General features: G+C 38.7%; 1 protein-coding gene across 4 annotated transcripts in view; it reads left to right on the top strand.

The window, feature by feature from the left end:
- Nucleotides 1–8916, top strand: part of DCN (decorin) — a 96341-nt gene extending 87425 nt beyond the window's left edge. For all 4 annotated transcript variants that reach the window (XM_084810295.1, XM_084810296.1, XM_084810294.1 and 1 more), the window contains 4 exons: nt 214–327; nt 2341–2434; nt 5919–6057; nt 7098–8916. In XM_084810295.1, the coding sequence (XP_084666421.1) occupies nt 214–327; nt 2341–2434; nt 5919–6057; nt 7098–7292 (542 nt within the window). In that variant the 3' untranslated portion in view covers nt 7293–8916. The remainder of the gene's footprint in view (nt 1–213; nt 328–2340; nt 2435–5918; nt 6058–7097) is intronic.
- The last annotated feature ends 2372 nt before the right edge of the window (nt 8917–11288 follow it).

The following is an 11288-nucleotide window of genomic DNA, read 5'->3' on the forward strand; positions in this document are numbered from 1 at the left end:
CCGCCATCCCTACCTGGAGTTCGGTGAGCTAGCACTGGGGGGATGGGTGTGAGGGATTTTGCCAGCCTCCCGGACTAAGTCAGGTGCTCGTGACATCTGTAACTGATCACAATTTGGGGAGAATTAAGTAGAAAGAAATGCTATTCTGTTGTTTTACAATTGTCAGTATTACTGAATGTACAACTCATGCACATTTTCTTTGCTTGTTTTTAGAACTAGGCACCAACCCATTAAAAAGTTCAGGTATAGAAAATGGAGCCTTTCAGGGGATGAAGAGACTCTCCTACATCCGTATTTCAGATACGAATATAACTAGTATTCCTAAAGGTGAGGACTATTTAGGAGACTATGTGAAATATCACTGCTAAAGTATTGTGATGAACTTTCTTAAATATATATAATATTATACAATATCTAATATATTATACAATATCATTCGTATAAATCTAGTAAGTTTTAAATAATAACCAGATTACTGAGTGCAGAAATAGATCATATGTAGAATTCTTGCTTTATTTTTAGAATGTAGGGACAAAAGGCACTCAGGTTTAAATGGCAAATATGTATGAAGTATCAAATGTACATTTACTATTAACAAGTAAGGAACTAGACTTTCCTACAAGGAAGCCGTGAATAGTAATATAATGGATATTTATGCTTGCCTTTTATTTAAACCTACAAGATTAATGACATCTTTCTGCATTGTCAGCCTTTCTTATACCTACTTACATTCTCCTTGTTAAGATTTAAGGATGTTTGTACACAAAAATAAATGCACAACTGACCAATAGAATTCTACAGATTGCAAGAGCTGGATACGTAGAGGTATAGAATTAATGTTGAACCGACCCTTAACTTTCTTTTATAAATCACCTACTAGTGAGAAGTCTGTATAAAAATCAGGTGCCACTGCCAACATGAATTCTGTCACATTCTAAGAAGAAAGAGAAACCAGGAAGTGGCTGTCTGTACAGACAGGAGCAGGCTTGATGACTAGGGTAACTGGGGCAGGGATCAAATTTAGCCCTACTTTTTCATACTGAACCCAAGTGCACACCTTTACCCATTTCCCATATAAGTGAAAGTATAAGGCTTCCATTCACTTCTATGGGGAGAGAACTTCCCTTGAGGACAGTGTTATAGAGAAGGCAAAACGTGCTTTCTCACCCATGAAATAGGGGGGACTAGGATCTCACAGGTGGTGTGTGTCCAACAAGAAGTGCGCTCTGTGTTTCTCCCATGGGTTCTTGCAATATACATGCCCTCAGCCTACATACACCCTACCTATAATAATGACAAATCTTTTGCTAGTAATTAAGAACACAGATATTTCATTCCACATCCGTCACAGGAGAGAAATTTTTTAAAAAATGAAACTACTTTTTTTGTAATTTGGTTTTCAAGTCTCCCTTTCAGAATTGTACATCATTATTATTATTTTTATCCCTGTAAGACATACAGCTCATGAACCAGAGTTCAATAACAGAGGACATACAGAAGGTTCTAAGTTCATTTCCCAGCATTTCCAGCTAAAAGCATCACAGGAAGCAGGGCTGGAATTAAGACCTCAGACAAATGTACTACCTCCATAATCAAAGAGCATGTCTTTGAATACCTGTTGCTGGGGAACAACAGTAGGAGGGTCCTGTTGCCTTCATGTCCTTCTTATGTTCTTATGAAACCTTGGAGAGCTGCTACCAGCTGTAATAAACAATACTTGCTTAGATTGACCAATGAGCTGACTCAATATAAGAAAGCTTTGTATATATTGACACAAATTGTATCTTAACTGTTGCACAGGCATGCAGGAGCCATCTCAAAACTAAAAATAAAAGTACACAGTGCAATCCTATACATGTCTACTCAGAAATAAGTCCCATTGAGGTCAATAGGGCTTTCTCCCAGGTAAGTGGGTATAAGATTATATCCCTTAATATAATCCTTCCCAGTGTACTTTCCCACTATGTTTTCAATGGGAAAAGCCATTGGGTTTCATCTGAATGTTCTTCTCACATAACTGTGCTGTGTCAAGAATCAGGAGGGGAACTAAAAGGTACTTTGTACTCATAAGCATTTTGCAGGCTGGCTCAGGGCCAATACTACAGCGGACTGCTGCTGCTGAGTGGCTAAAAGAGCAAAGATGACTTCTGCAAAATGCAGAGTATATGTGCCAATGAGCTAAACAGTCAAGGTAACAGTTGTTGGTTGTGCAGTTTGGTAAGCCAAGACACAACTAACCTCGGGAATTTTACCAATGAGTGCAATCAATAATTAGGAGGATCAACAGTGCTGACTTGTCATATGTGATGAAAAATTTGTTTGGGACATCTTTTATTGCAGGTCTTCCCACATCTCTGACAGAACTTCACCTTGATGGCAACAAAATCAACAAAGTTGATGCAGATAGTCTAAGTGGACTCGCCAATTTGGCCAAGTAATTATGGTTTTAGTACAAGTTCCTAGTATTAAATAAAATTGGTAGCCTACAACTTCCTTAGTAGGCAGGCATAGCTCATTCTGTAACATGTTTCAGGCTGTTTGGAGATGGATCATGCCTAACACTTTGGCAAGAAAAGTAATAGTATTGAAGAGTAGCAATACTAAACTTGCTGAAGAAAGCAGAAATTTCTCTAACCACATTAGCTAGTTTTGGCTTTGAAGTGTTTCTCCTTTGTTATATTTAATAGCCCCTTCCAGAGTGGACTAAAATTCCACTGAATGAATAAATAATTGTAAGTATGCATTTAGATTTCTCTACATTTGCTCAGTCAAGGTCTGTGCTGAGACTGGGGTATATATGCACTGGACCTGTAGAGAAATGCCTGCACAAAAACAAGGCAGTAAAGAATCAGTTCTCACAAGCTTCATTTCTCTTGCTGGGTTCTCTCCATCTCCACAAATAGGTAAATTATTCTATGCTTATCTACACAAAGCACCTCCCCACTTTCTGTATATTGATACTCTGGTTGAACAGGTCCCTCTAGCTGTGGCAAAATGTACAAATATATTAAAATCTTATCTGGTACTAAAGTCTAATTTTAAATACAATCTGGTACTAAAAAAACATAACATCATTCAAATTGTAACAGCCATATGCTGCCAAAATCAAGATGAACCACTATTGTAGGATGATGGCAAATGATACATTTACGAATGAAGCAGTTAAAAAACTTTATTCTTTCTTTTTTCCCCAATATTCTTTTCTTTCTTTCTTTCTTTCTTTCTTTCTTTCAAATAGCTGCTTTTTCTTTCAATTTCTGAGACAAATCTTGAGCTGTATAATGCAGCCAAGAAAATGAGGACACATGATAAAAATGTATATTAGTGCCTAACAGGAAGCTACTTTGTCCGGGACAATGTTTAAGATGTTAAGAATGAAGTGGCAATGGATCTTTTGAAATTTGGATAGTTCTATCCTTAATTCTTGGAATCAGCCTTGAAAAAATGTGCAAATTGAGATATGCAAAGTTCAAATAGCACCTCCCTATTTTGTTTCATTCCTTTGTGCTTAACTCACTGATCTAGCATAATACAAAACATTTGTGATAGAACCCCCCCCCCTCCCCACCCCCCAAATGTCTTTTAGGATGTTACTGGAACAATCTTAAAAGTGTACATGCTGACATATTTGATCTTTAGCGAGGCACTTCCTTTTTATATTTAAATTTTTCAGGTTACCTTTTGGGGCTATGTGTTAGGTTTTTTTAAAAAAAAAATATATATAGTATCCCTGAGTTTTATTTTTAGAATTGATTTTTAATCTGTTCATTGTGACAGTTTTTATTGTTCTTGCTTGATCACCATTTTGGGTGCCACTTATAGCAGCATGGAAGCAGAATAGATATCCCACATAAACAAGAAATGATTAAGCCCTGGCAGCCTTGGCTACTGGTTGAGATGTATTCTGACTGGCTAGAACAATCAATGCCTGCCAGTCAGAGGAACCCACAGCTTGTAGTTTCTTGCCATAAGCTCCTGAAGCCACTCACCCTGATCACAAAGCATCCCGAAAAAGAGCATGGCAGGCAGATTCTGATAGTGCCTGGATTTCTGCTATGGCTGGGTTATGCCATTCAGCAAAGCTGTTGATTGGGCCCTTGTTTTTTATTTTAAATCATTCAGCTTAATTGGGAGGTACTAGTATTAGTAAAGCAGACATGTTTAGATTCTTACAATTAGGGATGTATGGATTTTCTTCAGTCCATTCCAAATGTGTTCCATGGATTGTTAGGTGTCTTTCATTCCACCATCCACTCATTTACGGAATCTGGATTTTTTTTAACCAGAATTTCATTCTACTTGCGCTAATTCGCATTAGCACTAATGTGTACTTGTTCAAATGCACTAATCCACATTAGTTAATGTGATTTAGCACAATTGTGAATTAGTGGAAATCACCACCACCACCACCACCACCAATCCATGGAATCTGCATATCTTGGAAAAAGCTGGTCCACTGCAGAACCTGCAGGTTGGATTCACAGACATCTGAACTCATTTGAATCCCTTGTGGATTTCTCTGACATCTCTACTTACAGTTTGGGATGTCACGAGTTGGTCCATGAGGCCAGTGGGCTCCCCTGCACTCAGCTCCCCAGACCCCGCTCACCGAGCTGTGGGGTGCTGATGGACCTGGCCACCTGTGTCGCCCCAGCTGTCGGCATTGAACTCTTAGGTTAGAGGTGCCAAGATAGTGATAAATCAGACTCAAAGGTTTGCTTATAAGGAGTACTTTATTGGGTAACTTACAGCACACAGGTGTACCCAATGGTTGGATCAGACAGCTTCTCTGAACCATGAGCTATTGGGTGCAATGGATTGTATACTCTACATGTCAGCAATGAGGCAGCAGAACACTAGCAAGCACCCCTAGCATTCATTCCCAGAATAGGCTAGGAGACAGGAGTGTTTGGTTCTCAGGCACAGCCACCTGTAAACAGATTTTACTTCCCAGGCACATCAGAGATAAAGACTCTCCTCATTAGCAAGGAATGCACCAAGAAGGCTGTTATCAGCCTTTTGACTCATCTGCACATGCTCAGAGGCTTACTAGCATGAAAATTGCACCAATAATGAACTTAAGCAAGCATTATGGATCTCTATGCCCCTCTAACACTACAAATGACTTGGCTACACTCTTGGGGCCAATACACCACCAAGCCCCTCAGAGCTTGGCGAGTGGCTGGGAGCAGTCCAGAGTTGTCATTGCTGCACGTGTCTTCCTATCTCCTCCTCACTTGGGACATGCCTGGTGCTGAGGACTCATCCTGACTCCACTGGCTGTAAAGGAATCCCTTAACAGCTGGTGGGGGCAGGATGGGCCTTAGTGCCCCAAGCACTCCAGCCATCTCCTCCTCACAAGGTAGAGATGGCTAGAACGTTTGGGGCATGCATTGAAGACTCCAGCAGTCAAGCCCTTTTGCGCATAAATGACTGCTAGAGTCCTGGGCGCGCAGAGGAGGGGCAGCTCACACAGCTCGGTGGGCAGGGGCAGGGTGAGCAGGGAGGCTCGCTGAGTGGGTCCGGGCCGCAAGAGGGGTGGTGGTGGCTTGTCAAGGTCCCCCATGCCCCAGACGTTGGTGAGTCTGTCCATCTCTACTTAGCATATCTGTACACTACTCAGTCACCAACTTGACATATTAGCCATATAGGTAGCGATAATATATTACATGAAATTAGTTTCATAGCAAGGCTATGTAGGTCGAATACAGGACTAAATCTAGCCATGTGGAAGGACTGCAATGGAATGAACTGTGCTTATAATATATGTTTTTCAGTCTAGCATCTTGTGGGATGGCTGTAGAGCATGAAAAATCAGACTAAATTACACAGTACTAAAAATGAAAATAGAAGAATAAACAATTATCTGTGGGAACAGTTATTTCACTATCACTTGCACAATGTTTTTCTCCTTGTAGGCTTGGACTCAGTGACAATAACATTGTTAGTTTAGATAATGGCTCTTTAGCCAACGTGCCACATTTGAGAGAACTCCATTTAAACAGCAATGAACTTTCCAAAGTACCTGCTGGGCTGGGAGAACACAAATACATTCAGGTAAAGTATACCATAAATATACTTTATTTATATTTATATTTAGGCTCAGATAAACAATAATTTGAACTGTTGTTTAACTCTCAGACAATGTATACTGGTAATTGTGCCTAATCCTAACAAAGATTGTGGGAAATACAATACAGCAGTAAACTGAGTTTTCCCTATTCAATAATTAATAGATAATGCATAGCTGCAGCCTATCATATTGAAGAATTGCTCTTTTTATTATATTAGATAATGGTACATTGGGGATGGAAAGTAATAGTCTGAAGACAGTGAAACAACAACCTTCCTGAAGCTAAGTAGAGCTGGGTCTGCTCAATAGCTGGGTGGGAGAACACCTAGGAACCCTATGTATACTGCCTTGACTTCCATCCTGGAATAAGAGCAGATATAAATGTAATAAATACATAATAGATAAAATATAAAATATTTTTAATTACAAGAGGGCAAAACAAAACCATTTGTATTTATGATCTTTAACACATGGTGCTTAGCTACTGATCTTGTGATATGTGTATTCAAAGATATTTTATTTTATGTTGGAAAGGTAATCTCTATAGGCTATTCCTCCAATCCAGCAGCTCCATGGTAGGGGTGTTGCAGGAGCCTGAGAGGTGGACTCTCCCCTCACTTGGCCTCCTGGACCCTGCTTGCCAAGCCGCCACATGTTTACTGGCCCGTCTACCAAGTGCTGTGTGGTCCGCAAGCACCCAGAGACCATCTGTCTCCTCGACGGGTCACCATTTTGCATAAAAATTGTGGCTCGGGTTTTTCCTAAAAGTTATGTTGTGTAAATGTCCCCTTTATGGCCTCCATTTATGCAACATTTATTCAACATTAGTTGTCTTTTACCCTGTGGAAAGAAGTATTAACAACTCTGGTTGCTGTAAGAAGGGTGAACCTTCGAACGTGTTTTTGGCTGAGACATTTGGAAATCCATGTACTAAATAAGTTCAAATAACTATAAATGTTCCTTGTTAGTTTACTTCCACATAATTTCTTGATTGTTTCACTTCTATAATGTTTGTAACTTTCAGGTTGTCTACCTTCACAACAACAAAATTGCTGCTGTTGGCCCCAATGATTTTTGTCCTCCTGGATACAACACCAAAAAGGCTGCTTATTCAGGCGTGAGCCTGTTCAGTAATCCTGTGCAGTACTGGGAAATCCAGCCATCCTCTTTCCGATGTATCTATGAACGATCTGTAATACAACTTGGAAATTACAAATAGATGCGCAGATGTGTTTCTTCTATAAATACCTGTTGCCTGTTAAAATTGTTGCTAACTATTAAAGCCAAATACTGGAGACTTAACTGCAGAGTGGATATCATTATATATGTAAAAGACCTTACAGATCATTTCAAGACAAAATTGCTGAATTTACTTTGTTTCTACTTCATTGCCAGCATGTGGTATATTTCTGTGGTATCTCTCAATTAGCTGAGCGCAATAGATTTCAATATTCCACTGTGCATGACATTTGGAGTAAATATTTGTCAAGCTATTCATAATTAGAAATTATATAAATGGTGCTCTTTACATCAACACAAAGAAAGTACTTGGAGGAAAAGGAGATGAAACTGTCACACACATATATATATATAAAATATAATTATTGGGAAAAATGATCAACTAAAGCCTTAATCAAAACCCATCAATCTAAATACTACCTGCTACATGTTTAAAGCCTAAGTGTAGGTACTGAAATACCTTACATATAGCATAAGCAATATTAAAATGTTGCTTTTGTTAATATTTTTGGTTAACATACCCTCTTAATATATGCACATTTTCTTTTCTAAATATGTTTAAGTCTTCCCAGAAAATTCTATGCAGGATTAAGAAAACATTATATAGCACAAAATACATTATTCTTTTATCCCTCGATGCTGCTATTTCTGGATTACAACAGCTGATTTCTAGAGGAGCAATTTGTCTCTTTGTTTACCTGACCACTTCTGTTGGTCATACTCCACCAAGCAATATCCCCAAACAATTCCCATTCTTTTCAGGATCTGCAAGAAAGCACTTAATGGAATGTGACAGTGAAACAACAGGCAAGTGCAAATTAAGCAGGAGTTAGCCTACTACATTAATTCATTGCTCTTAATACAACAAACATACTACTTAAATACAACAATGCATAGTCATCTACTCCTTCAACTACATTTGGGTTTTAACAATATTTTAACTACAATGCAGAGGGATATGCAAGTTATCTGTTTAGCAATATCTAGAATTACATTTGGGAACAAGGGAACATCAACTGGCCAGAACTAGAAAAGCATATTTAGAAGTTGTCTCTTTTAAAAATCTGAAAGCAAATCCTCTATATACATCTCTTTAACTGGCTTTAGTTAGTAGCGAGCATATCAAAAGAAGGCTGTACATTTCTGGGATCATTATCTTTAAATTTAATTGTGTATCTTTCCACATGTCACATTAAGGACAAGTTTGGATACCTCTTAATTGTCCAAACTACAGTATTTTCAAATTTCAATGTATGTATGTTTTTATATTAAACAGTACTGGCAAACTCCAAAATCTTGGTGTGTGTTATATAGGTTCTGCCATCCAAAACAATATCAGCATACCTTCAGAAAATTGGGCTGGATTCAGAGCAAGTTAGTCAACCCCACTGATATCAATGGGACAAGTTAGTCAGGAGTAACATAGTGTGGATCCAGCCCATTATATATAGCAACAGTTAAACATGGGTTACATTAGTGATCTTTTTACATATGCAGGAAGAAAAGGGTTGTTGTTTTTCTAAACAAAATATTATGAAAAGAAAATGTCCACAGTGTTATTTCTTAATAGAATATCAAAACATATCTGGAGAAGGACAAAATTCACAATCATAAGAGAAATGAAAAAAAAAATGACAGGTTTTTGATTATATAGATTGTTTTAAAAAATAGCATCCTAACTACCCTTTGGTCACATGAGAAAGCTCTACATTTAAGAGGTACAATATTTTCCTTGATTTCCACTCTCCCCATCAGAAACCCCAATTAATCTTTCAGTATTATATAACATAAGTCAAAAGTTTAGAAAACAAGCACAAACTAAAGGATATTAACATATGTAATTTCACTGATGGTCCTCTTATAAAATCATCAGCCTTTCAGGATAAAACCCAAGGTGTTCACAACTAATGTTATTTCATTTAAGGTTTTTTCCAATCACTAACAAACTATATACAGTTTCATTGTTGTCCTTCCAAATCCACAAATACAGGGCTCCTTCACACGGAGCTTTTATCCTGCTATTGAGATTGCTCACTCAGGGAAATTTGTGGGCCCTTTAAATGACGTCGTGAACCTCCAGGGCATCTCCTGCACTAAATGACCTGCATTCCGTTTTAAAATAGTTACAGATAATGAGGTATCAAATTACCATGGTTGTGTACTGCTTGAGTTCCCTCCGTGAAAAGAGAAGTGGCAAGAGGAGGATCTAGATCAATGAAACATATGTAAGACTCAGATAAGGGCGAGAAGGAGAGGGAAAGGAGAAGGGGAAAAGGAAGCACATGTAAAGGGAGTCTGTTGTGATCCTGCATTTAAAATGGAAGCAGAAAGCCCCATTTTAAATGCAGGATTTTAGGCTGGTGTAGAGATACGCATAATGAACTCAAATACAGTTCTCGACCTCCCTGTTTAAAATGCTTTAAGGCACAATCCTATGCATATTTAGACAGAAAAAAGTCCCACAATTCCCAGCATTCATTGAATGCTGGGAGTTGTAGGGCTTTTTGTCTGTCTAAACATGCATAGGATTGTGTATCCTTAGAGATCTTAAAGAACTATGTAAGAAGGAGCTGTGTGTATTGGGCTGAAGAAACAACATCTTACAGAGTTTACCAAATTCCATGCATTGGGGCCTTGGGGGAACCCAGATGATGGTAAAACTAGATGAGACAACAGAGATCCATGATCAAGGACTTCTGTCTCTTACAATTTGGTAAATAAATAAATAAATAAATAAATGGGGGGTTGTGTGAGGAATAAAGCACTGAGTGAGATGTGGGAGGTTAATACTTTTGCAGATGATACTTTTCCAGTGAAGATTGCTGCCCTACTCTGCTATTTGCTCCAATAGAGAAAATGTACATATACATGTAATTCCCCCCAGCAGCTGCTTTTTACCAAAATTTTAAAAAGGTTCACAATTCAGTCACAGATCTCTGCCATTTCATCCTACTTAACCCTGTGTTCTGCTACTTTCAACAGCAATGGGATGTATATGGGAGAGAAGCAGGGTAGCCTGGAGACCTGGTACTTCTATGGGAAGAACAAGAAGATGTGACTTTTGAGGGAAGAAGAGGTGTTCAAGTTAATGCTGTGGTGAGGGAGATAGGAAAGCAGAGAATGGCTGGATAGATTGCATGTTTTTGTAGTGTTGCAACATAAATAAAAACATTCACAAGAAAAATGACTCCAAAGCATTGTAGTAATGACGTTAGGAAAGGCAGGGATGACAGCTCTCCCCCTTCTAAGCAGCATCTGTAACCCTACCCTAGAGCTTTGATATTAAGCAACATGACAATGTGTAATGTAATTCATGACCATGAACTCACAAACTTTTTTTAAGGGGAGAAGGGAAGATAAGCATCTTCTCCAAGAAAGGTAGCCAAAATTTGAACTTGTGTTAAACTTGGTGGAAACAGAAAGAGACTAACAAAAAACAACAACCCTCAACTGTTTAAGGAACAGGCCTAGACAATACTGCTAAGAGAGGCTGTGGGTAGGAGTTTTGGAAGCACAGGAAGGATATAGGCATCTGGGGAATAAAACAAGTGTAAAAGTCTGATAGAGTTGAGGGTATCTAAGCAACTGTCCAGTGGGGAGAAGATTTGTGGACTTAAGAGTCAATCGTAGAAAGCTGGAAGTGACTAAATAAAAAGGATGCCATAGGATGGTGAGTTTAAGAATGTACATCCTTATATTTTTTTTCCCCATGACCCTTCCTTCTGGGCCCACTCAATCTTCCATAATGCAAGAAAGCCAGGCAGTTAACTGCTTACAGAGTAAGTGTCACAGTGGCCTCTAGTGATCAGACATTTTCCTTGAATTCAGTTTGAACAACAGTGTTTGCTGCTGGCATGATGGATTTCCCCTGAAAACCCATCATGCAGATGCTATTGGTGTTGTGTTAGAGGTCGCTGATGGTAGCACAATGTAATTGACATTAGCGCTAGTGTCAAATTGGATACTGCTCATAATT

This window comes from Heloderma suspectum, chromosome 7 (genome assembly GCF_057233095.1).
Source record: "Heloderma suspectum isolate Gila_16-S chromosome 7, 16-S_ref, whole genome shotgun sequence".
NCBI classification, from domain to species: domain Eukaryota; kingdom Metazoa; phylum Chordata; class Lepidosauria; order Squamata; family Helodermatidae; genus Heloderma; species Heloderma suspectum.